This window comes from Haemaphysalis longicornis, unplaced genomic scaffold (genome assembly GCF_048455015.1).
Source record: "Haemaphysalis longicornis isolate Haplotype H1 unplaced genomic scaffold, Haemaphysalis longicornis Haplotype H1 scaffold_10, whole genome shotgun sequence".
In the NCBI taxonomy this organism is placed as follows: domain Eukaryota; kingdom Metazoa; phylum Arthropoda; class Arachnida; order Ixodida; family Ixodidae; genus Haemaphysalis; species Haemaphysalis longicornis.
In genome coordinates, this window is record NW_027526204.1 from 39,360,629 (window position 1) to 39,387,372 (window position 26,744).

The 26,744-nt window shown below is 45.7% G+C and overlaps 1 protein-coding gene across 2 annotated transcripts in view; it reads right to left on the bottom strand.

Moving 5' to 3' along the window:
- Positions 1–853: 853 nt before the first annotated feature.
- LOC144158393 (ATP-binding cassette sub-family C member 2-like) overlaps positions 854–26,744 on the bottom strand; it is a 164,139-nt gene continuing 138,248 nt past the window's right edge. For both annotated transcript variants that reach the window (XM_077689263.1, XM_077689262.1), the window contains exons 22-27: positions 23,379–23,480; positions 22,526–22,726; positions 18,950–19,108; positions 5,171–5,337; positions 2,363–2,557; positions 854–1,490 (exon numbers count right to left, since the gene is read on the bottom strand). In XM_077689263.1, the coding sequence (XP_077545389.1) occupies positions 1,328–1,490; positions 2,363–2,557; positions 5,171–5,337; positions 18,950–19,108; positions 22,526–22,726; positions 23,379–23,480 (987 nt within the window). In that variant the 3' untranslated portion in view covers positions 854–1,327. The remainder of the gene's footprint in view (positions 1,491–2,362; positions 2,558–5,170; positions 5,338–18,949; positions 19,109–22,525; positions 22,727–23,378; positions 23,481–26,744) is intronic.

A 26,744-nucleotide genomic window follows, 5' to 3' on the forward strand; every position in this document is an offset into this window, starting at 1 on the left:
GTAAATTCCGGAAATATTTCGTGGCACGCTTTATTTGAACATTGCGCCAAAAGTACGCCAAGCGCGAACATGCAATAACCTTCCACCGTTTATAGAGGAAGCGTAGTGCACTTTTTTGATTCGGTAGTTTGCATAGAAAAAGCTATAACGTTAGGCACAAGGTTACTCTTCTTCGTCTACAGACGTCGCAAGGTACCCGCACCTTCCGGTAAAATTGCTTTGGCATCAATTGGCACATTTTTGTACTCAACGCTAAGGTATTTAAAGGTAAACCATTCAAGGTTCATAACACATACCCGCAACATAGTACTAGTCAATACTTACGCCTAGACCTTCAGTTTCAGTGAGTACCAACACGAACGGTTGTGGTATGGACTATAGGTGCCAGCGTTAAGCTAGGAGCAGGAGGATTCTTCGTCTTGTAGCAAACCGCAAGCAAAAAGGCCAATGCCTAATACCGTAATGTGGCTATCCTACGTTGATCTCCCAACTTGTTTACTGCCCATTCAAAATTAGGGTGAGGACAGTTTCGCAATTAGGGGTTTGTGTACACAGACTGCAAAATTGGGTGCTGCTCGTAGGAGTATATCAATAAGGCCGCAATTTTTGTAACACGGCCAATGCTAAATTCTTTCTGTATACTCTTCCTTTTTTGTTTTTTCGACGCGGATAAAAATGTCCCATCAACTTGAAATATCGAATTCTGATGCTGTATCAGGGCCTGTGTACGTTACGACGGAAGCAGCTGCTTTTTCGTTTTGTTGTGGTTTCTCTTTGTAGTGCTTTTAGTAAAGAAAGGGGTTCGCAAAGATCTGTCAACCGATAAAACATTTCCCAGTTTATTATAGAGAAATCGCGATATTTCTTCTCGTACAGAAGCGGGGAGATTAACACTGTTGTATCGTTTGTCCAACCTACGTGGCACATGCGTACCAATTACAGGATAAAAAGGCTTGTGTTTCCACATTAGCGCAGGTTGGGACAAGCTTAATACTCGATGAAGGAATGCCGATTTTCATCATCTTATCAAACTGTGACTAATAGGTGCTCGCAGGTACTAACCACCAGCATTTTGTAGCTGGTGAAGTTTCCGCTGAGCAAATGGAGCGTCACTGTGCTTGGTCGCTGTATAATAGTTTATTTCTTTCAAGTGACAGCACCTTCGCATTCGGAGGTGGGACAGGCCCTCAGTTCAGTGCTTCTTCGGTGGCTGCCAACCTGTGGGCTTAGTCCACCAAGTGTCGCTGATCCCCCTGTTCCCAGGTTTAGGTTTCATTGCTCGAGGGTTTGGGGAGCAGATAGTGTTCGTTGATGCGCTGCTGCGTCGTTACATTTTTGTGGTAGCTTCTGAGCAGTAACTCGCAGCTCTTGCAGTGCCGGACACGATTCCTGCCTTGAGAGCCATGTCGTAGAACGTCGAGCTACTGTTGTTTAGCAGCAGGTCCACTGGGCCATATTCTACCACAGTCCCGTCACCCATCACCAGGATTCTGCGACAATATAACAAAATAAATTCATCGACTTTACGTTTTCCAAGACACTAGAAATCTGTGAATAAGGCGTCATGATGGACTACGCCGTCACCTCTGTTTACATTACTCAGCTAGCTTTCTCGCTGTCATGAAGTCTTTAATGGTGTAGATGAGTGTTTGGGAAAAGGGCCGCTGATTTTTTTTTGTCGAGTGGTTTTGGCTGTTTGAACCAGCATGGATGTTTTCGTTACGCGAGATTTCGTTTCGATTTAATGAGCTGTCCACAACGGGCATTGCTTGTGTAGTACTGTTGCCCTTACCCAGCTTTTTTCAAAAATTTCACCAGAGCCGTTAACATTTAAAAATGGTACATAAACAATGCCTTCAGATTTATGGGTCATGGTTTGCTTCTCCAAGACGCTACACTCCAGGCGACGTATTTGGACCAGAAAATTTTAAATATTTACCCAAAACCTGTGATGCCTACTCGTTTCTCACTTTCACGCGCAATTATTTCCTCTTCGGTGTTTTAGTCATAACATAATTCCATCACTTAAAAAATTAAGAAACATCACTTGATGTACTCGTATGTGGCTCAAATGGCTTTAACACATCTACCTAAGAATGCAGCATTGATTGCGAAGAAAGCGATGACTTTGGTCACTACTAAAGATTTAACCTTGCCATGGAAATAGGTAACAGTGTCACAACGTCATACCTAATGAATGGCCCTTATAACGCTGATTACGTAAAAACGGAAGGTGTTGGGTTGCTTCGCCATCCCCATATCTGGTTTGGCGGGATATAAGCACTAAGAGCTAGCCGTATTTCTATTACGGCACCAGTCATAAGGCTACTATGGCCCAGTGAAGAGACAGAATCGCACTCACCGGTCGTAGTCTAGCACGGTGTGCAGCCTGTGGGCCACGGTGAGCAGTGTGAAGTTGGCGAAGCTCTCCCTCAGCGTGGCCTGTATGAGGCGGTCTGTGTCACCGTCCATCTGCGAGGTGGCCTCGTCCAGCACCAAGATTCGCGACCTTCGAAGAAGGGCTCGGGCGAGGCACACAAGCTGGCGTTGTCCCACACTGGTCATCATTAAAGAAGCAGGGTCGAGCAAAGTTAGTAGAGAAACCTGGCTTTATAAGGAAGTGGCACATATTGGTAAGGAACAAAGTGAAAGCTGCAAGATGTGGCCGTGCAAAACATACATCTATGCCTTAGATTGTTGACATTGGTGAAAGCTTTCGCAGAGAACGCGGGTGGTTCCTGAAAGTTCGTCTTTTCTGGCATGGAAGCGAATTGCTTCCCTTGCCCCAGCCTGAAAGTTGTTCGTGTTTGGGCTCGGACACAGAATCAGTGGAGCTCTACATGTAAAAAATTGCCAAAATTGGAACCCTTCCCCGTTGTACCTCGCCAGCATTATGCCCAGCTTTCCCGCTCGAAATTTCGAATTTCCCGCTTTCCGGCTCGAACCTAGTGGAACCATTGCAGGAAAGTGATATTTCGCATGAAGCAGGGAGTCGACTTGGGCATGAACACTGTGCTTATTCTATCGAGAACTCTAAATATTTTTTGCCTTACTCGCTGTCAAATGTGACCGCCCATTGATTTCAATGGGATAGTTTTTTGGCTCTGGAACATAGTAGAGTTGATCGCAAAACTTTAAGCTGCGCACTACGCCAGCTGTCGCCCTCAGTATTAGCAGCGTCAAAATTCTTTGAATTGCGCTAAATAACTGTACAGTAATTACTTCTGGAAGAATTGCAATGAGCTTGAAAGCTGCGCACACTGTAGGCCGGGGAAAATCCAGACGTTATCGCGAGCTGCGGAAGGCATTTCTACTGAGAAAAGCTATGCAGATATGTGTTAGGGACACTGCGGTGGTATTAACTAGTAAAGAATATTAGTTTTCATGTCTGTAGATTCATTTTTTTCCAGTTGGTCAAAGTGTGCGCGTTCGCGGGAAAAGTTTACAAATGTGGTGTTTTTTTTAACTATGGGCGTTTATGTGCGTTCTGTTTCTTGTTCACCGCCTTTTACTGCAAAGCAGTATATGTCTAACCCCCCCCATGTTTTCATTCCGGTGTCATCGACTTATTCGGCGCCGCTCTGGGGCTCCTCCTCACCACCGCTGACTCCTCTTTCACCGCTATTTTTCCACTCGCCTCCACCAAAGCCCATTCGGCAAGTTGCCCACTCGGTAGCTAACGGCGGTAGTCCGGTTATCAGAAGATTGCTAAAAATAAACAGAAGCACGGGTGGGCGCAAAAAAATGCACTGACGATTACTGCACTCCCTAAAATGAAATTTGTGCGCACTGCTAGCTGTAGTCTTCTCGGTCATGGCGCAATTCTGCTGCGTCTCAGGAAGTGTTCGCCCGCCTGATCAGCGAACGTACTGCGGCGTGCACTACTCTGCTGCTACCTCGCCGTGCGCCGCCGCCGTCAGCCAGCGTGTTGCAAATCGAGTTTGAGCCCGCCGCGCAATTGCCACGTGGTTTGGATTAGCCCCGCACAAGGAAGCACCTCTTGCGCAAACGTCACGTGGTTTGGATTAGCGGAGAACGGAACTGGGGAAGTGTCAGGGGGAGGGCGCTCCTTAGTGGCGCCGCATGAGACATGTGTGAGGGAAAGGCAGTGAGAGAGATGACGCCCTAGCCGCACGTGTCGTACTCCACTTCACCGTTCGCTAGACGCTTCTCTCCGTTTTCTTTCTTTCGTCGCTGCTACGTTCACTCACTCGGTTACGCAGATATAAACAGACGCCGCTCACGCGACGCCCAGGTGACGGCTGCCAAAGGGCTTCCCACTAAACGACGGAAACCCGCCATCGTGGTTTCGGCACAAATTCACTTCGCCAAGTAGCTGCCAATTCCCCTCCGCCCCTCATCCCCCCCCCCCCTCCACCCCTGTAGAAGAGAAAATTCCGCAGTTGTTACGCTGGCTTGAGCCCATATTTCTTTCGCAGCTTGGAAGGCCTTCCGAGCGATATTTTCGCTGGTGTCTTTCACTCCTGAGTATGCGCCATCACCTGTTGCCAGTTTATGAGCGTACGGTTTGCGGGTAGAAAAGGAGGGCGTGCACGCACAGCTGGGCTTCAATGCACTATAGATGAAATTCCGGTTGTGCTGGGGGGAGATGTATGTGTCGAAATTACGTGGCTCAATGCCGTTAGTCGGCTGTCCTCCTTAATCGAGTGGTTCGGGTGTGGGTTGATGCGCTACACAGACATCTTTCACACGCAGTAAGATGCAACGGAGGGGGAAGGAAAACGCACAGCCACATGTTTGTACGCGACCATAGAACTCGAGGGATTCTAGGTTTTAAATAGTTATGGGCTGGATGCATGCCGTTCGTTTGGAGGACGAAGAGCAAGAATTGAAGCATTGGCTCGAACACAAGCGCGAATGGGCGCAAAAACAACGGAAAGCTGCTGGCACCACCGTTACCGCCTCAAGCGCCACGTACCTTCTGTTGCGGCCAGAGAGTCGTGGGGTCGAAACCGGGCGCCGCCTATTTCTTTTTATAGCAGACTGCGCTGACGTCAGCCCAAACGCTGACGGGGCTGAAGAGACGCGCATGCGCAGTAGAGTGCGGATGCCGGAAAACGACAACGACGAGGGAGGGAAAGACACGGCCCCGAGCATGAGATGCTTCGCATCTAATATATTCCCCCAAAATGAGTGGTGGGTGCTTTACCTGAGGTTGCTGCCGCCATCCCCCGTGTCGAGTAGAAGTTTCAGATGCTGCTTGCCCACAAAGTTTGATAGGTGCGCCTGTCCCAGCACCTGCCAAAGCTCGTTGTCTGTATGCTGATTGGTTGTGTCCAGGTTAGCACGCAGAGTACCGCGAACAAGACTTGGATCCTGCGGAAGTGAGAGAAGGGGGTCAAATGCTTGCTACATCAAGAGTTTTTCTTTGAAAATTGCAATGAAAATCTAGCTGTACTTTTGATATAATTTAACGCATATCTGTTGACTTCGTAGATTTGGTTACCCTTCGGCCAAAAACAATTGCCTCCCTCTCTGGTTTTTCTTATAAATTAGATCACAGATTTTGGAGAGTCGGAATATTTGGGTAACGGTTTCTTTACTTGAGATGTTCCCCATTTCTGCTTTTGCCTACCCAGCATGAATTATTTAAGTGCGTTCTCTTCTTCTCCATAGCACAATTATAGACCCATCAGACAGGGTGCTCGGCTGGAAGAGGTTCAAGAAAATTTGTGATTTGCCAAGTGCAAGAAAGTGTAATCCTAGCAGTGAGCCACAACTACAAATAATTTCCTATGTATGTCAGAAACTGATAATACGCATTTTCCAGCAATTCTAGTGGAGTGCCCAAAAGCAAAAGTTACATTCGTCATATTATATTTTCATTGCACTAAGAACCACCTTCCTACGTATTGACAAGATATAAAGCCGTGTACCTTGTTGCTGAAGAAAGTAATACGCATACAATCTATATGGTGCTTCGCTGACCGCACAAGTAGTGCAAACTGTGAGATGTATTAGATAGCAACAAATATACACAGGATATTTAGATTATTGTGTACATATTTTGCGCATCCAGCAAGCGCACGCGTGCATAAACATACAAATAATCATATCACCACATACCCCTCCCATTCCTACGTGAAGGAAACCAGATTGTGGTGTTCAACGCGCCAAAGGTATGTCTTGGCTACAAGGCCCGCCGTATTGAAGAGCCCCGGATTAGTCTGGACAAACTGGGAATATTTCACGTGGGCCGAAGTCTCTACACGGGTGGGGGTGCTTTCGCTTTTCGCCTTTGCCTGAAAAGCAGCCACCGGCAGCCGGGAGCGTGCCCGCCTCCTTGTGCTCAGCAACACAAGCAGGCCTGCTCCAGACCACGTAGCTCCAACTCAAGCTCAACACTCCTCCACCCTGTCTACCCCATCCAATATTAGAGAACCTGCAACTTACGCTCCCACCCGGCAACAAGTATCCTGTGGTGTGGAAATGCCAACAATCCCCGTACTTTGCATCCAATTAAACCCCGTCCCACGTAGGACCAGTGAGTAGAGAGGCTGTTCACCTCGGACCTCTCAACTTAGCGCAGGGACCATTGCATCCCGAACTAGAAGACGCCCCCCCCCCCCCCCGCAGAGCTGCTGCTCTTACCCGCATTCCCCAGTGAGTTTGCAGTTAAAAATTATTAGTCTCTCTCTATTACTCTGTTATCGTCGAAAGAAAAACAGTTCTGCAAGTGCGGTTTCCATAATGAGAGTATGTAATTTGTTTTAGAAAAGCACTGCTTCTACCGCTCGCCGGACCATTATACGCGAAAGGGCAGTGTTCTGGGCATATTCAGTGCACGGAGTTTGATTGTGAACCGTGGGTTAATACAATGTCGCTGTTGTGTGTTTTATATTGTTTGAAGTAACATTGGCACCAATGCTTTCCTAGAGTACAGGGTAAATTGTGGGCACTCGATTCAGTCATTATGAGCGTCAGCGCAGAATATTGTCGCATATTTTCCTGTTCACCTGCAAAGTACATCAACAGACAGTACCCAACTTGCCGCGGTTCGGTAATATCATCGGCAAATTTTTTTTTCTAATTTAGTACTTCTCAGTGTCTCCAACAATGTTGATTGAATTTAAACTCTTGTTTAGTGGACACCACACCTTCACTATTAAAATATCGCTGGCTCCATGGCGCAAAACGTGACAAACTTTAGGGATGAGGGAAATTCTGTGGGATACTTGCATGTTTTTAAGCGAACCATCAGCACCACCGCCTCCAATCATGAAATGTGTGCGATATACTGCAGCCAGCCTTTCTCTGGGGGACGCCAGGATATACCACGTGATGATGTTGAGGGCACTCATTTGTCATTCCGCTTAAGAGCCTCAACCCATGTGTCATGCGCCAGAAGGTAGGTAGCACCCCACTTTTTTGACACCCTACCTGTCATTTAATCCTACCAGTGGCTGTTAATAACCTGTAGTGTGGTTATTTGATAGCAATGTGCACGGTTGACACCTCGGTCATAAACTCATGGGTTAGAAATCCCATCGCGGCAGTTGTAATTAAACTCGGGCAGACAATCGCTTCCTTTTGCTTCAAATGTCGTCTATTGAATATAACCAACCGGAACCCGACCACATAAGAGACACTATCTTTATTCATTTCCTTCCATCACTATCTTAGTCTCCTCGCTCGCTTCCCCCTCCCTGATAAATACAACGAAGGTTTGATTAACTCAATTTTCTACCAATAGCAGTGTTCAGGGCCCCCTGGTGGGAGATTCACTTTATATTGTGCTTAGAAAAGCTCGACCGGGCATGTCTCTGTTGAACTAATGTTATTTCAGTCCTTTGTTTGACACAGTTTAACTCGTTGATTTTCATTTTCTACCGCACAAAACACCTACCACACCTGCTGGTGAGCCCCTGAGTGCCATTATCAGGTTGGCATTTAGCATGTCTCTACTGGCCACGTTCTGGTCGTTTAGAAACTCAAAGTTGTTTTAGAGACTGATTTTAAACTTTTGCGATCTGGTTCTGACAGACACCATAAGGGATTTCTTATTTTTCGCGAGTTTCCTCCTTTCTCTTTTCAGGTACAGACTTAGCTTGCATCTAACCGTCCTATGATCACTGCTCCGAATCTTACCTAGCTCCTCTAGGTCTTCAACGGTACCTGGGTTGCTACTTAAAACCAAGTCAATTTCGTTTTTTGTTTTACCAGCGGGACATTTCTATGTCCAATTCCTATTCTTTCGTTTGCAAAAAAATGTGTTCATCAAACTCAGGTTAATTTTCTTTTTAAATCCCATTATCCTCCTCGACTACTGAGATTGTGTTTTCCAAAGTTTCCCACTGACGTTTTTCCCATTTGCTTCTTACCGACTTTTGAGTTAGTCTTCCATAACAATTGTGAACTGTGTTGTTGCCTTCTTCATTGCTTATCCATCGTCCTCATAGAAGCTCTAGCGGCCTTATCGTCATAGCTGGTTGTGGGCGTATTGGCTAGTCTAGCTTTAACCTGCATCGCTTGTTTAGCCCGATCACAACAGCCGCGGCTTTCTCACTAATGCCAAAAAAAAACTCATCCACGTTTTCTGCTGCTTCTCTGTGTAATACAAATCCCATCGTGTGTTCTTTTCTCTCGTGGGGTTCACTGTGGCACGGCATATTCCGGCTAGTGAGCTCCATGAAGCCGTGTCCTGTCCCTCTAACTTCGAATAAACCTATAATATCCCACCTGGTGTCCGAGAGCTCCTGTAGTAGTACAGCTAAGCTTCCATCGCTAGACAAGTTGCGTGCGTGGAAAATAACCAGGGTCACACAGATTCTTAGCCCCACTGTTGTACTGCTGTTATGACCTCGGCCGTGGTCAGGTGCTCTACAGCTGCTGCGGCTGAGGGCCGAGAGTTTAGTTGGTGAGTCATGGAAGGTGGCGGCTAACTACTACACCAGGATGGAAAGATCCTTCTCTGGTAAGGGAGTACTGTTTGTGTCCCTCAAAGCCTTCTTAGCAAGGTTGCACGTTCCTAGTGTAGCCCCTTAGGTACCTGAGATGGTGGTTACTTTCGGAGCGGGCCCATACCTGCATCCGTTGGGCAGAGGGCGACACGAGAGAGAGAGAGAGAGAGAGAGAGAGAGAGAGAGAGAGAGAGAAAGAGAGAGAGAGAGAGAGAGAGAGAGAGAGAGAGAGAGAGAGAGAGACAGAGAAGTTTCCAGCGAACGACGTTGCCGCTTACGCGTGCAGTTATACACAGCCAGCGTTTGTCGGTTGGGCTTTTCATGCGCGTGGTTCTGAAGGACTAAGCTGAAAGGCCGGCTTACTGATGAAGCGATTACCCGCAAACAGGATATCGCCACCCCTGCCTTAAAGTTCTTCGCCTTGGAACTGCTGTTCGAAAAATACAGGGCCCACACCCATCTATACACGGATGGGTCTGTGACAGCTAGCTCATCGGCTATAGGAATCTGGTTTCCGTCCTCCTGTACCGCCTTCAGCGCAACGCTTAGCCACAGGACGACATCCATGGTCACCGAACTTGCCGCTCTGCGGGCTGCTTTCGCCTACATCATCGAGCAACCAGCACGTCAGTGGGCAATCTTCACGGATTCTCGGGCGGCCCTTCAGTGCTTAAAATCGTACCCGAAAGAACAGCTTGTTTTAGACATCCATGCATTGCACTTACAAGCTCTAAATGCACACCATCATGTAGAGCTTCAGTGGATTCCTGCCCACTGCGGTATAACTGGAAACGTCAAGGCGGACACTGCGGCATCGATGGCGCATTATCTGCACGGGCCAGTGATACCGATACCGTTCTCCAGAAAAGACGCTTCTGCCCTTGCGTCCAAGGCTGCCTGGAGATTTCAGCGATCCATGTGGGCTGATGCGCCGCATAATTACGCGCCGCTTCACTCCATAGACCCGCACGGGACCTTCAGGATGCCTGAAGGACTCTCCAAGCATGACGAAGCGGTTATTCACCGTGTGCGGCTAAATGTCGCTTACACCAATTACTTTCGATTCAAGACGAAACAGGCCGCTTCCCCCTTGTGCACTCTTTGTGACGTGCGCGAGGACTTGAACCACGTGCTATGTGAGTGTACGCGGTATAGAGCCGCCAGAACGTCCCTTTTAGTGTCCTTGGGTCTTCCGCTGTCTAGAGGCCTAACTCTCAGTGACGTGCTAGGCCCTTGGACGAACTCTAAACGAGCATCTCGAGCGACAAAAGCTCTACTGTCTTTCCTGCGAAGCACAGGACTTGATCAGACTTTTTAAACAGGACTCTCTTATTGAGCGCGTCATCTTCATCACAGTCATTATCATCACCTCTTCATCGATTTCATTTTTTTTTAAACATCTGGTGTAGCAAGCTAGGCGCCTTGGCCATGCTAACCTCACCAGTATCATTAAAGACTATTCTCTCTCTCTCTCTGATATCGGTCCGTTGCAAAGCTAAGTCACTGCTATCCTTAAGTGTCTAGCGACAAAAATGGCTAGTTTGAAGCTCAGCTGGCCAAAACGGCCGCTAAAGTTGTATTAGCGTCTATATTTGCCTTTTGATTACTATTCTAGTGCGAAAATCTGTTTATCGCGCGTTCCGCCAACAACGGTCAGCTTTTGGCAGGAATGCGCAAACATAAGGCAACCCTGCACTTCCTAAAGTCCGGCAACGGTCGGACCACGACAGAGGTACAAAGACTCTATTTTCTTACATAACAAGCGATTGCATATCAAGGCAGCCATGCTCGGGCGGTTATGGCAAGTGGTTGTACTTTTCTGTGCGCACTAGGGTTGTCGAGTTATTCAAAATTTAGCTATGCTATCCCTGTCACGCAGGGCCGTATTGGTATTCCTAGCCCGGTATGGGCACGGCGTTTCTGGCGTAAAGCTGAACCTATTTGGAGCTTTTCCCCTACGTAACTTAGTGCCCGAAGATGTGGGAGATCTTCTTTAGCTTTGCGAGTTAGTCTTAGGCCCTTTCCTAGTAAAATATTTCCTTTTCTTAATTTAACACCGCCGCTTTGGCCGGTAAGCTTGTAAATACTGCGGGTCAATTGCTTACTGCGCGTTTCGCCAAGCCTTGTTATCATTCGACCTGTCCTGGTTAGTAAGTGGCTCCGTGATTCAGAGTAATGGTTTACCTATTTCTACTGTTTAAAGGACCCGTCGAGTGAATTATATACTTATTCTGCGATTTCCCACAATCGGCGCCGTGGTTAGGGCTACACTGACTGTTTTGTTTACTTTCGGGATTTCGCTGCAACTTTACGAAAAAGCCCCAGCGACCTCATTTCACGTGTCAAAATATTAGAACAGTCCCCGATAACGCAAGTATGGCCTTTAGTGGCCACCCTGTCATGGAAGGTAGCTAAATTTGTTTTACTAGCCTTGAAATCAGGTTTGACTCAACGGAAGCACCCCCGCACATAACAAGAAAGCGTTCATATCTGTGACGCTATTGGAGCTAGGAGGTTCAAATTTCGTACAAAGGTGCTCTAGAACTTTGTAAAACAGGGATGCAAAATGATTAGAACTTACACGTTAATTTTCGACAAACACTTGAAAATTAGCGCTGCTCCGTCCACCACATACACCAGGACGGAAGTTTCGAGGAAAAGTTTCGGTCTTGGTGGACGGAAAAATAACTAATTAGAGAAATAACCCAGACTCTAAAACTGGAAAACAAACTAAGAAAACGAAGAAAATAATTGCCAGACGTAAGAACATAAAAATTTCCCCGCATTTCCCCGAGGGGAAGAATGTGAAAGTGCGAATGCACGAGTTGAATTTGCGTGGTTCGGTAATGTTCGCGAAAGAGAGATCACACACACACACACACACACACACAACTACAAAGAAAGAAAGATGCATTTATTCACAGACACCTATTTGTGTTGTCGTTGTACTTGATTGCTAGAGCGGATCTCAGCTTTGAAATTTCGTGTCAGTACTCCTTTAAGCAGGTGCATTAGCCCTTCTCACGCCCGATTCTTGGCCAATCCCCCACGTGGGTATGTGCCATGTCAGCGGCCAGGCAGCGCGCGCCCATCTCCCCCCGTTGCCAAGCAAGACGAGGAGAATCCTGGCCAATCCCCCACGTGGGTATGTGCCATGTCAGCGGCCAGGCTGCGCGCGCCCATCTCCACGTGCGCGGACATCGCCGGTGGACGCAGGTTCAGGGTCGCTTAAGAAGTGCATTGCACTTAAAAGTGTTAAGTAGGGCGGATTTAATTTTACTAGCCGAGCTGTCGAAACTGGTTAACAGGAAGGAAAAGAAGGAAGTTCGTGCATGTAACATGGCAGACATGAGGAAACGCTGCAAATAGTGGGAGGCTTGAAAGCAACGAAAAGAACGCTAGCCATTGCCAAAGATAAGATCTATGCACTCAGAGACGAGCTGGGGAGCATGGTGCATAATTTGGATGAGACAGTTAAGGTAGCAGAACAATTCTACACGAGGCTTTATAACCACCACGTTTGATCAGGGGGAACTACTGAGAGTAGAAGGTCAACTTGCGATGTCAACGTTCGAAGACGGAGTAGGAAAGGCTCCCAACCACATCAAATTAAGAAAAGCTGCAGGTGACCCCTGTATAACCATGGATGTTTTGAAAGCGGGAGGATATATTGTGCAGTAGAACCTTGATAAACAAAAGTCGGGTTAAGGGAATTGCCGCCTAAACAAAAGCGTAGCCTGTAAGTTGGTTGGTGTTGTATTCAGATAACGTAAAAAAAAAGTTTCGGTAATCGGAACTAAAATTTCCGTGCTACCATGTATACGCAACTGAAAATCTAACTTCTTGTCAGACCTATTGCCTTGGGCATCAGCTACTGAGGATCCTAATCCTGAATATGAAGTTACAAGGGCTCGAACTAAAAATGATGCATTTTTAGTGCACAGTGTCTAATTTCTGCCAAATAACTTCGAGAATTGTGCGCATGAATCTTATACGCATAAATCTCATCTCCTACAGTCACCTTGAAGTGCTTAGACTTCCACAAAATGGTATTAAAAAGGGGTACGGAAATAAATTTTTACTATTTCCCATCTCTCGCGGTAAACAGAACTTTTCAATAGAAGTAATCTTTGCGGCACCTTGAAGTTCTGTTTGTCGAGAGTCTACTGTACTGGAAAAGCTTGCTGTACTATTTTCGGAATGCTTGAAGACTCAGAAAGAGCCCTTAGCCGCGCAAAACGCCAAATTTATTCTGATTGATAAGAAGGAAGATCCAACAGACTTTAGGAATTACCGACACATCAGCCCGATTTTAGTCGTTTACAACCGTTTTGCCAAACTTATAGTTAGCCACATAGGTGACAGTCTGGATTCCTAGTACCAGAGAGCACACTGGGTTTATGAAAGGGTACTCAACTATGGATCACATTTATGCCTTCCATCGACTGACAGAAGAATTCGCCAGAGTACAGTAAGCTCATTTGCATGGCATTTATAGATTATGGCAAAGCCTTTTATTCTGTTCACACCGGAGCCGTGCTAAAAAAAATTGGCCGCGTAACTGCTCCTTTCGTTGCAAATGCCGTCAAAAGACGATAGTCTTTATCGGCTTTTGCGAAGTAAATGCCTCCCTTCGCTTTCCCGCTCACCTCTCATGTTGTTCCTCTTGCGTCGCGCTCCTCCCAAGGTAAATACGCCAAATGTTTGCTTCAATCATTTTAAACTTCCCGCGCTCCACTGCTCCAAACCGGGTGTCTCGATGCGAATGCTGCCGTACGGTGAAGACGAGCGTTCATCGAGGCGCCCTACTTCAACGTTTATAGAACCGCGTTTCCCCACTCCATGTGCGTTGCAAGAAGAACGTGAAACCTATCTAGTGCAACCTTGCGTAACTGTTTCCGGTTGATTTCTTAAAATGGCGCCAGAAGCTGTAGTGGCGCGGGCGACAGCAGGCGACGGCGGAGTGAATTCTTTTTTTGCAGTTGCTGAAGTATTTATTTTTGCAAAAGTCAAGCATGTTTGATTTTTTATAAAGGAACACTGTAAATATCACTTGTGTATTGATTTGTTGTCTCATAATTGCGTAATGTCTTGTTCTACTTCAACAACGTTGACAAGTATGAGCATTACACCGGACATAGACGGGTATTTTTAGCTCTGACTATATAAGACTATTGCGCAGGCATTGTTTTGCTTTGGCCGGGTGGCTGAATCGAGTCACAGACAGACAGACGAACAGACATACAGACATACAGGGCTCAGGAAAAGATGTTCTAAAAAGAGTGAAACGAATGCCAGTACGTTCATCTGTTAAATCTTTCTTCTTTAAACTTCATAGCGGCACGCTTCCGGTAAAACCCTGGCTGCAGGGAAAAGGACTATATGTACACCCATGGACACTTAACTGTAGACTATGCAAAAAGCTGGAAACAATTGAGCACATCTTTCTGGACTGTTGGGATGCGGTGTTTCGCTGGGACATCCTCCAACGAACCCTGAAAAAAGACTTGCCATTAACGCCTTATGGCATTCGCTTTTTGCCCGTAAACAATGATGGAGGCGTGCCCTATGATATGTTCATGGCACTTAGTCTGCATTCTATGTGGAAAACTCGCATGGCGGTTCAAAATGCCGAAGAGGATGCTCGCACAGTGCGAGAGTACTTCATTGAAAGCGTTGCTTATATAAGAGAAGTTTATCGAGTGATGCCAGAAGAGCCTGAGTGGTTACCCATTCTGGATGTTCTAGCGCAATTTAAGATGTTTTAAGCCACTCCCTTCAGCCGATTGGTGGCTGGAGGTAGTAATTTGTGTACTGAACAGTGCGTGTTGTGTTGTCGCCAAGCAGGCAATAAAGAAAAAAAAAAGACAGACCAAAATTTCTGGGTTTAAGTAGCCCAAGAAAGATTATCGTCTTCACAACACTAGAAAAAGCAGAGAGACATCAGTAAGGTAAGGAATTGGGCTACTTTGTTTTCCATGTTCGTAGAGTGCGCCTGAGGTTACCGGGGACACAGTTTTCAAAGAATACAAACGGACGACATTGTGCTCTTACTGTCCACCTTGTCCGTTTCTGGTGCCGTCCACGTCGCCGTCCGTCGTCGACGTCGTCCGTCGTTCGTGCTTTCGACGTCATCCGTTTGTATTTTTTAATAGGTGTGTTCCTGTTAACCTCAAGCGCAGCGTACGAACATTAGAAGAGACCTACATAAGGCTTCTAAAACACATATATAAAAAAAATACACCATCTTCCCGTGGAGAACCCTGATGAGGATGCGAAGCATCGTGGCGGTTCCGTGTGGTTCCATTGTGTTGCCGTTATGTTGAGTGATCTGGTTTTTACTAGCGCCAGAGGTAATTCCGCGTCCGGGTCCACACCGCTGGCAAAGGCACGCAAGTGCTGTTGTGTTACGGGGAGTAGGCGGTGGTTCTCGAGGCGCCGAAACTCGTCCATCATGTTCTTGTCGTTGTTGTCGCTGTGGTAGAATCGGTAGTCACCGTCAGCTTTGGTGAGGTAAAGGTTGTTGACATTTGTGCACCGGCTGAGAGCAATGTACACGCCCTCCTCTTCACAGCTTTGTCTTCTCGTTCTTCTTCTTCTTCGGCGGTTCCCCTACGGGAAGATGACGACGGTGGTTGAACGCGAACCTATCTGGTGATGGATTCTTTGGTTGGCCAATCCCTAGGGGCATCCTGTCACAATCAGCATCAGAGGCGCTGCGGACGGGGCTGGTTGAACTGCAAGGCGCGTGGCGCTTCCCGCCACAGCTTTCCCACTGGAAATTCAGCATCCCCCTCTAAAGTTTTCAGTTCGTCGTTTCCGTTGACGTTCAGCTTCGCGTGCCTTCGTTGTATCAGTAGCTTCTTGACGTAGTTTCAATGAGTCAAGGACATAAGGCGCGTTCGTAGCACTTGCTCCTGTCCCGGATTTGTAGCGTAGTGGGAAGAGCACCGCGTATCTCCCGTTGCGGCCAGAGAGTCGTGGGATCAAAACCGGGCGCCGCTAACTATTTCTTTTTTTTATAGTGTAGTATCGAGGAGCTGTGGGGGTAAGGAGGAGAGTTGCGCATGCGCTGTGTGAGTGTGGACGGCGCCGCCATCAACGACGAAGGACCAGGCGAGTCTAAGAAATGCTCCGAATTTAAAATAAAGAAGCAGGATAACAATCCTCAAGCAAAGCTATAAATTTCCGATCCGAAAGGGAGTAAGAAAGGGCGACACCATATCGCCAGATCTAATCACAGCATGTCTGGAGGGGGTATTTAGAAATTCTGACAGGAAAAATGTAGTATTAAGGATAAACTGGGAATACTTTAACCATCTCAGGTTTGCGGAACACATAGTCTTGCCGAGTGAGACTGCCGGTCGCATGCAAAAAATGCTGGAAATGAAATTGAAACGACTTTATTTCCATAAAAGAAGTACAATTTATGGAGTATATTTAGGGAAAAAAGTTGCGGGAAGGCAACTCGACTAGACCTAAAATCCAAGTTGAGAGGCAGCATCAGGAAGTAAAATAAGAAAATCAGCAGGAGGAAACAAAATAAAAAAAACACAGCCTTGGGCTAAAAAAATAATATGAATAAACCTAAAGTAGTGAGGAATAAGAAAACGAAACCCTGGAAGAAGTAAAAATATATAACCTCGGGCGGATTGTTAGTGCTGACTCCAACCACGAGAAAGAAATACGGCGCAGAATAGGTATGGATTGAAGAGCACTCGGCTAGCAGTCCCAAATCATGAAACGTAAGCTACCTTTCTCACTCAAAAGGAAAATCTACAACCAGTGCATTCTGCCGGTGATGACATATGGAGCTGAAACTTGGCCCCTTAGTAAGCAACCAGAAAGCACCCTTAGGTGGGCTCAATGGGCCATAGAAAGAATAATATTAGAAATAATTCTCAGGGACAGGAAACGAGCTGCCTGGATAAGGGAACAAACTAGAATAGAAGATATCAAAATTCAAATAAAAAACAAATGGGCTTGAATTGGCCATTTAGCGACACAAACAAAAATAAATTGACTTCGGCTGGCCTTGTAGTAACACAAACCCACAACCGGTGGACAATTAGGCTAACAGGATGGACACCAAGAGATGGGTCTAGGTAAAGGGGAAGGCCATTAGCCCTATGGAGGGATGAAATACGGAAAGTTTCTGGGTAAAACTGTGAACTGAAGCAGCATAGGACAGCAGCAGCTGGATATCAATGCGAGATGACTTCGTCGCGCAGTGAAACTCAGTAGGCTTATGATGATGGTGACGACGACGATAATGATGATCGTACAAACCAATTCAACATGTATAGGACACATAACTGGAACAAAAGTTGGAGTTCATGTCGTGTACACGTACGTGCCATTCGGAGCAGCACCGGTTGCTTTTTACAAAGAAAATGCCGAAAGCAGGAGAATTGCGACTTGCACGTTAGAACACGAAAGGGAGAGGGTTTGACGGAACATTTTTACCTTAAAAACAAATACTGTAGAAAAGATCTGTGCACACTTCATTAGCACAGCTCGCACTAGTGGTGTAAGCCTGAAGAAACTGCACGGCTGGTGGCCCCTCTCCCAATCGTTGGAGGACCGGCTGTTGCAACCTGCCATTTATTTCCGAACTTGCCGCTGAATTTTCAACATGACTCGGACACCCGCACCATTTCGTTCCCCAGGCTTTCACGTCTTTTACAAAGTGTGGACCCCGTTAGCACGCCATGGAACCTGCGGCCAAATGCAAAGCCGACGACCGCGCTACGAACCCAAAGAAAGTGCTGAGCTCCCGGAATGCCATGACACCTGAATGGGATAGACACTGTTATTTTAACGCGAGGCACCTCCGTTCAAATCCGACCTCGGGAAGTGCTTTTGTTCTCTCCAATTGGCTGCACGTGTTATTTTTCCCGTCGCTGCTAACGCCGTACTCTTTGGGCCGGGCATTTTGGTGGCCCTGTGGTTAGGTTACCGGTTTAAGGTGCAAAGGTCATGGCTTCGTTTCCCGGGACACCCTAACCGCATTGTTTGCTTGAGGCTTCGAGATTGTTCTTCGAGAGAGAGTTCTGCCGTTAAAATATCTAAGCGAAATACTGCTTGATGATCAGCCTCTTTTTAAGAGACCAACCATAGCTATCATAAATAACACATTTGGTATGTTAGGCTAAGGCGTAGGGTTTTGTCGTTTTTCTTTTCATTTGGAATGATCCTCCTTGCGTCCAAGCGCGCTAAAACATTCACCCATGCCGGCGAGTACCATAGCCTACCGCGCCTATTTAATATTAACCGATATGTATACAAGAGACAGTCGCTAAAGTACATTTCACTAGCGCAATCGGCCTGAAGGGAAGGCGTCCGCTCTGATGCTTTACGCGTACATTCCCTACGCCTGCTCTCAGATGGCCATACCTCTTGAAAAAGCTAAGCCTGGGTTGTCAAGCGCGTCCAATTCAGACGGGAGATTTATGACCGGCTCATCCGTACGCCGCCATACCAAGATGTTGCCTTACTGTCGACGAATCTCTGGTAGAATATAAATGACAATGAGAGCACGCTTTCAGGAAGATGACAATGACCGATTAAGGCCGGGGCACCACCTGGTCTTGGGGTTTTTAATGTACTCCCAGATGTCACAAAAAATGAAATGGAAACGGCACTGAAAATCTCAGTTCTAGCTATGTACTTTTTCAGCACAGAAATCAAGGCTGGCACACAAGCCGAGAGATCTAGGAAACACGCCATCTTTCTGTAAAAACACTCCCCGTTACAGGAGAACACTCGTATTTTCCGTTATTAAGTTGTATTCTCTTTTATATATGTGTTATGATTCCTTTGCCATCAGTAACGTGTTCGCTTAAGAGCCACGTCTGCAGCTTTAGTTGTTGACGACGGTCCAGCCTAAATATTTTTTAAACTGTATTTTGGCCGGCAGGTTGAATTAAGTGACTTACAAACAGTGAAAGAAAAGTTACCTGTTTCTCATTTAGGTAGCCCTATAGGGCTGGTGCAATTTTCAGGAGTAGTTGAGCTTGTGCAATTACCTGCGGGATCACGGTGATGGCTGTTCGCAGTTTGGGCAGTGGTACAGAGGCAATGTCCACGCCATCGACGAGGATCCGTCCCCCGGTGCTTTTTAGTACACGAAGCAGCGCTAGAACGAGGGATGATTTCCCCGCTCCGGTTCGCCCCACGATGCCAATCTGGTGTTCAGAAGAATGAGGAAGATTTGGACACAGTCGACAATGACGAGTTTTCCCGTCTTGTTTGGCGTAAAAACAACATTGCATTGCGCAGTTACGTTCGCTACGAAGAACTTTTCCCCTAATTACACTCTTTATTCAAACTCGCTTTGTCAGATTCAAAAAAAAAAAAAAAACCACAAGGGCTAGAGCTTTGCGATACAGAAGGAAACAGTAAAACGGGACCCATCACAAAATTTGAGTCTAAGTCTTCTCCCAATCACTGCCTAAGCCATGCGCCGTCATGGTGAATAGTTGTACTTTAAAAAGAAGGTGAAAGAGTTTATTGAGGTGCGTTGGAAAAGTACATAAGTATAAAACGTTAAAGCCGTTCCTCTCAACGCGAAAGCTGACGGAAGTGCAGAGCAGTGTTTTTCCATAACGGTCGATAGCGCCGTTATCCGCTCACTGCTACCACCCAATGAAAATAAAATTTCCCGCCTTCGCAGTGGTCGCGCACTCCCTGCCTGGGACTGCGCCAGCGGGCGTTCTGTTCTTTTTCTGCTTGCTTTTACTCCCGCACGTGCGGGCGTTGCCACGCCACTTTTTTTCGCTTACTAACGTAAAATCAACCCAATAGGCGTTCCTAACTAAATAAACGCGGGCGGTGGCGGTTCATTACGTATATTTTGCCTCAAATGTGCATATGGTTCTTTTTTGTGCTAAGTAACGGTGCAGATGTAGAACAAGCGCCAGCGGATCACGAGTTTCGAACGCTTATGACATTAAACCGCTCGGTGTTCGAAGCCTCTCGGCCGCGACTCCAGCGGCTACAACGGGACGCCCTGTTGCTCTACTTGGGTCCACCGAGCGAGCGACGAAGACAAAGCGAGTGCCTAAACTGCTCTGCACTTAACACACTACAGACAAGGGTCCCAAAGTCAATGACTGTACAGGTACCCTCGAAGAGGTAATACGGAGGTAATAATTACAAAAGCATTAGCAGCAAGAGTGTAACAATAAGAGACGCTCCAAAAAATAATAAAAATAAAAACTTAAACTAAACAGTACTGAAGCACTGTAACCTAGTTCTGGCTACCTGAAAATTCCTTATTATTCGGTTATCCGCGGCATGTATGAAAAGCATTGACGGACTCTGCTTATACTAAACGCAAGCATATTTTCTTAACCGCAGAAAAGCATTGATTCACGTTATACACACAACACCTACGGAGCGTGCTCGTCTCAAGGGCGCAGGAAAAATGGTACAGGTAACAAATAACTCCTCAGAGAAGTGTCCTGATATTTGTTTGCTATTTGCGGCAAATACAATGGGCCGAAAAGTTTATTTACGTTGAAATTTTCTACTTGCAACTCTATGTTCCCCGTATACTATGCCACAAGTAGAAAACAACAAAGAAAGCTTGGGCATAAACTTTGGCGTAGATACTTCCGTTTGCGTCGGATTGAGATATCTTTGTCATAGCGCCAAATCGCGTTATCTTAAGGCGGCCGAGAGCACGGTCATTTTGCGATGATTGACTGTGTTTGGGTAGAAGCTGCGTATTTGCAGACTTCTTAGAATGTTTATTGCCTTGCTTTTGCGGAGAAGAAAAGATACCGTTTAAGCGATACATTTAAATTATTACCGTGAGAAACCCAGGCGACCAAAACCAATCGGCAGAAAGGAATTTAGGCGTTTTCCCGCCATGATAAATGCATTTTCCTGCCAAACCTCACCAAAGTGATTAAAACTCCTTAAAAATTAGTTTCACGTTTTCTAAAGCTATATCATTTTTGAATGAATGCCCAGTGTTTGTTTATTGAAGCGAAAAAAAATAAAAGTAGCCTTCAACGAGTTGGTCCTTAATAAATCAGTTGACTCTAAAAACTTGGAATTCTTCATGTGTTGGTTGTTAACACAAAGCGCCGTGGTTGGTTAGGGCTGTTTCTCAACGGAAACACGCACCGTGGTCCCGACTTTTGTTATTGCCTGTCGTCGGCCCTTGTGCGTTTATTTTTTGCTATTACGTATTAAAATCAAGTCGCCCAACTTTTTATTGTGTTATCGCTCTGTGTTATTTATACTAATCTGTGTAGTGGCTCCTCCGGTCTATTTTCTGTGCTTCGGAAATAAATGAAAAATAAAAATACAAATGTAAAGGTTAAACCCGCATTCCTTGTTCGGAGGCCATAGGTTCCGGTCACAGGGTCCGGTATTCTCCCTATATAAAAAAATAAAAATGGGTTGATTTATTCGTCATAGGAATCGGAAAAATATGAAAGTGTAATGTGCAGCGGAAGCTGCAGCGAAAGGAGGGTGATTTGCGGGTCGGCGACTGTCTTGTGGGTGTGCTTGCCGAGCGACGTCCTGCTAGCGGGTCGCTTCAACAAAGGTGCGATCACCGCGGTCCTGCTCCGTGGCGTGTACGGCAGACGGATGCGATGCGACGACCTAAACTGGTGGAACGTGAGACGTAGAATTACTAGCTAACTAGAAACTAACTAGAAAAACGCGTTCTCTTCCCGCTCGCGTTTCTCTTCGAACGAAATCGCTCAAGTTCGCGCTGTTCGCTCGTCGTCGTCGCTACGACGCAGCTTACGCCAACTGTCGGCACTCGTTAGCGTCATGATGCACTACTTCGGTTCACCTCTCCTAGACGGCAGCCCCATGTTCGTCAATAAAACTTTTTCTGGCGTTTCTCTCGTGTTCGTTATCCTGGCGTCATCTCCGTGACGAATATGACGTCAGTGGAATCTTGGTGTATCGCGGAATAAAACACTTTCGTGTTAATAAAATATTTTTGATGTTATCAGGAGTACGACATTTCAGTAAATGCCCCGTATGACCCATGAATAAGCTGTGAAAGGTATGGTTTCACGCTTTCTATACAAACGCATAAACAGACTCTTGAGGAGGCCTCGAAAAAATTAGCGTGTTAAAACACTTTCGTAACCGAACCATATTAAAAAAAGTTCCCAGTCTAAAGCGTACGCTTCAACACTCCAACCAAAGACGTAGACAGGGCGTTGTTGTTTCACCGTCAGAACGCCCGCAGAAATTTTCTGAGCGCCGCATCCCTCCCTCGCCTTTCCTTTCGCCCTTTTTCGCCTATGCTATTTTGCATACGAGTCGGCATTCCCTAATTAAAAAACAAAAATAGAAGGGGTGCCACTTTATCAAAGCCGAAAAATGACTCAAATTTATTGGAGCGCCAGATATCTTTCATTTTGTGTTGTTTTACGAGCGGCGTGCAACACCCCCGTAAAATTACTCTGGCTACGCCACTGACTTCAACTGTATCGAATACTCTATGACATGATTGGTCATTGGTGGCGCTCGTTGAAAAACAACGCCAAGAACTCCCTCCGGGCAGTTTTAGCCTAAACTGCCAGAACATTTCACTTTGGCATACGTTGAATTTCTTCCTGTCTCACCTTTTCCCTGGGGTAGACGGTGAAGGAAACGTTCTTTAGAGAGTTGTCAAGAACCTGTGGTCTATATGATGCGGAAAAGTTCTGGAACTCGACGCGACCTTCGGTGGGCCAGTCAAGCTGATGCAATGGTAGGGCTGAAGCAGCCTTGGAGCTTGGGCTTAAACCGGAAGTGTTTGTAGTGGGCGCTTTCTCGACTTCTTCCTGCCAAAAAATTGAACTTCAAGAGATCAAAATTGCTTCGCAGCAGCAGCTGTGGTTTGAATTTCCACCTGCCTACATGGATCTTTTGTTTTTCCGCCAACCCAACGTAATGGAGCTGTATCGGGTACGTGGCACAATAACAGTGAGACTGGAAATTTAGTTTACTGACAGCAACACACTGATAGGGTTTCTATTCCCTCACGCACGTAAATTGGGGGGTTGCTGAGGTCTGGATATGCTCGGTCGCACTGCGCGTGAGGACGTGTAATAGCCGCTAGGTCGTTCTGACATTCTTTGGGAAAGCGCCTTTTAATTCAGCCTACAACCTAAAATTAGAAGTAAGCGCTGGAGAAGTTATTGTGCTGGGCGTCGTCTCTTACGTTTCTCCTCTTGCACGTATGCAAATAAAATCTAAAAAAAAATGGTTTTAAGTTTCTGTTGGCGCGGCACGATGCTTGGCCGGAACTGTTTGGAACTAACAGTAACAACAAAATATCTGAGCGGTATTTCCTCGGATTTCTCCGTCACGCAAACTAGAAAGTACGCAAAACTACTTATAATGACCGATGGAATCCACACGCTGCACCAAAACGTTTGGAGCATTTATCATGCAGTGGCGCATCGTGCCAGCACGCTTTCATTGGCGACTCACCTCTTTCGGAAGTTCCGTGAACTCTATGTCTCTCTCTAATGAGACCATGAGCTGCACAATCCCCAGAAATGTGAAGCACAGCATCACCATTGACATTGGTATCTGTAATAAACAGGAGCATGAACTGGTTGTTTTCTCGTACTTTGGCGAGACCTCAAGTTTGTAATTTGTCTGCCCAGAACGTCTTCAGTTTGCAGCTCTATCTCATTGAAACTGTCCTCAAAATTCAATTCTGAATAATACGTAGGAGATGATACCAATATTGCGTGTTCCCAACTCTATAGAATAGTAAAAATAGCCCAGCTTCGCGGACGTAACGTCGCGGACGGTGATCTTAACTGCAAATCCGCCTGGCGGACCCTTATTGCAAGGCCAAGAAGAAAGGCTAAGCCGGGCTTCGAAGAAGTCAAAGCCAGCAGATCGATTTCAGTTTTTCAGTTTGCGCAAGTTTAATTTTTCCGGTTTCCACTGTTTGCGTCATCTACTGAAACCTTTTGTTCATTTTCAACTCTGAACACTTCAATGAGGAGGCACCACAAGCCTTTGTTTTTTGAGGGCAGAGGGGTATATTTATTTGCTATCGCAAAAATTTCGCGGCCACGTATTTTTTCGAAAAAAAACAATGCAGATGCCACTTTTGTATTGATATCTTGCCTGAAATATGCCTACTTTTTGCTCAACAAAGTTGACAAGTTTGTACATTGCCACCAGGTTTAGTCGTTTAGAAATGCTTTGCCTATATAAACGTCTCACTGAAGATTTCTATTAACTTGCTGCTCGTGTGCGCAGCGCTTGCTCTTGCCGTCGTTTGGCCACGCCCTGTCCCCATCGCTGCGCTCACATTCCAAAAATCATCCTATGAATGCCTCGTCTGAGAAGGGCTTCGCTTTCAGATGTCAATAGGGCACACAATTTTGATGCTATAAGTGTGGAGTGAGAGTGTAAACGTCAACAATCGAATGTCCTTAAACACCGTTGCTAAAAAAGGAAATATTTTCAGGTGCTGTCAAAGTTTGAAAGCTGCCTTTACAATCGCTGCATCAGCACGCACCTTGTCACTCGAGCTAACAAAGCAAGGACACATCGCTTGCTTTAGTCACCTAAAGAAAGCCCTTCACTTCAATGCTTTTACTGCATAATTTTTTTTCTGGGGAATAAGACAGTTGTAAAGGCGCGTTTTCTGCCCGCTGCCCGAAATATAATGACGCGTACCTATGGAACACAGCGCGACTACCTGATACTAATAATAATGTTAAGTTGTTCTCCTTCAGCGGCAAGGTAGTTTAGTAAGGTGCTGTCCTCTAAGCGATTCGGCAAAACATTTTACGGGGCTATTTGTGTACCAATGGCCACCGAGTTTGACTTATGGCAGGCCATGCGAAGCATGCCCATTACCAAGTCTCCTGGCCTGGATGGAATACGATTACGAGATCTTGTGTGCAATTTCAGTCATATTAAATTAGTACTACTTTCTATCATTAATGAAACCTTCAGAACGGGTAGAATACCCGAAGGGATGAAGATTACGGTGATACGGCCCCTATTAAAAAAGGGCTCAAGAAAAATTTTTGCAAATTACCGCCCTATAGCCATTCTGAAATCTTTAGCTTGTGTACTTGAGAAGATAGTTTCCAAAAATATGAATTCCTTTTGTCAGAAATACGATCTTTTCAGCTCTCATCAGTTTGGGTTTCGCAGCGGGTTAAGTACTATTCATCTGCTTGAAGAATTCAATGACCGTTTATGTAGTGAAATTGATAAAAATAACCTCGTGATAACATTGTTCATAGACTTGCAAAAAGCATTTGACACAATAGACCACTGTATATTACTTAATAAATTAAATGATTTTGGGTTTAGGGGTCCTTATCTTGCCTTTTTTAAAGATTACTTTTCCAAACGTTTTCAACGCGTCCGGGTAGGTGATTGTTATAGTAAGCCGGTACTAATGAAAACCGGGGTACCCCAAGGGTCAATCCTCGGGCCGCTGTTATTCAATATTTATGTTAATGATCTGGCCAGTATTTCCCTTGAATCCCATGTCTATATGTATGCCGATGATACTGCCGTAGTTTTCCCTTGCACAGCCTACAATGATGGTGGCCGTGTCTTTCAGAGAGACATTTGTACCATTTTAGACTGGCTGACGGATAATCATATCTATATAAATAAATCGAAGACAAATCTTATTTGCTTCCATAGCCCTTATAAGTCTTTTCAATCAGCTTACCCATTACACTTGCACGGCAGTAAATGCAATAACTGTTCTTGTTCCGTGCTAACACTTCAACATAACGTAAAATACTTGGGGTTATATTTTGACGACACACTTAATTGGAGCCTTCACATTGAATACGTTGCCAAACGTCTTAGAGCAGTGTGCGCTTCCTTGTATGCGCTGCGCTCTATTTGCAACACTTCAGTTAAAAAGCTTGTATATAAAAGTTTAGGAGAGTCCATTATCAAATACGGAATTACAATATATGGTCTCGCATCATCCTATAAGCTCAATATTCTGAGCACCATCCTCCATAAAATTGCACACAACCTCGCTTATAGTACAAAGCACCATGGTGAACCAATGGAAGATGTCATGAAACAATTTCATGTTTTACCTGTTCAAAAGCAATTTATGTTTGATGCTTTGTGCAAGCACTTTTATCAAAATGAATTCAAAGTTGTCAATGTTAAAGCTAGGCATTTGAGAAACGTTGAAAAGTTTGTATTGCCACGTGTGTACACTTATTATGGTAAAAGAACCCGTGCCTTTTATGTCCCACATTTATTTAACAGAATTAAAACCGAGCCAGTGGTTAATAATATGAAGCAGGTAAAAACATTTTTGATGTCATTTATTGCGGACATTGAATGAATGCATTGCGCTGTTTTGGATGTACCTAAAAAACCATTGTAACAATTTGAAGTGCGACTGACTGCTAAATGCCTTTCTCTTGTATGTAAGTAAAAAGTACCTTGGCGGTTTTTTTTTCCTGGGCATGGCAGTTGCTCAAGATATTTTCCTTGCGATTGTTGGGCTCCTTGAGCTTTCTACTCACGTTGTGTCCCAATTTGCGCCCTCCTGTGACTGCCCAGCGGCGCACACAAGCCATGCGGCTTATGCGGGCTTGATAATGTTCAGTATTTTGAAATGTGAATAAACATTATTATTATTAAAAAAAACTATTGGTCGGTCGTGTGGAAGAAGGAGTAAATTTTACTTGTACCAACAGTTAGCTAATTTTAGACACATGGCGTGGGGAGGTTTTTTGATCCTGAAGTCCCTGGGCGGTGGGAGCCTAATGCGCTCTTTCTAGATGCTTAGGCTTATCGCTGGAGTCTGGGCTGGCTAGCGTGCCTTCCCATTGT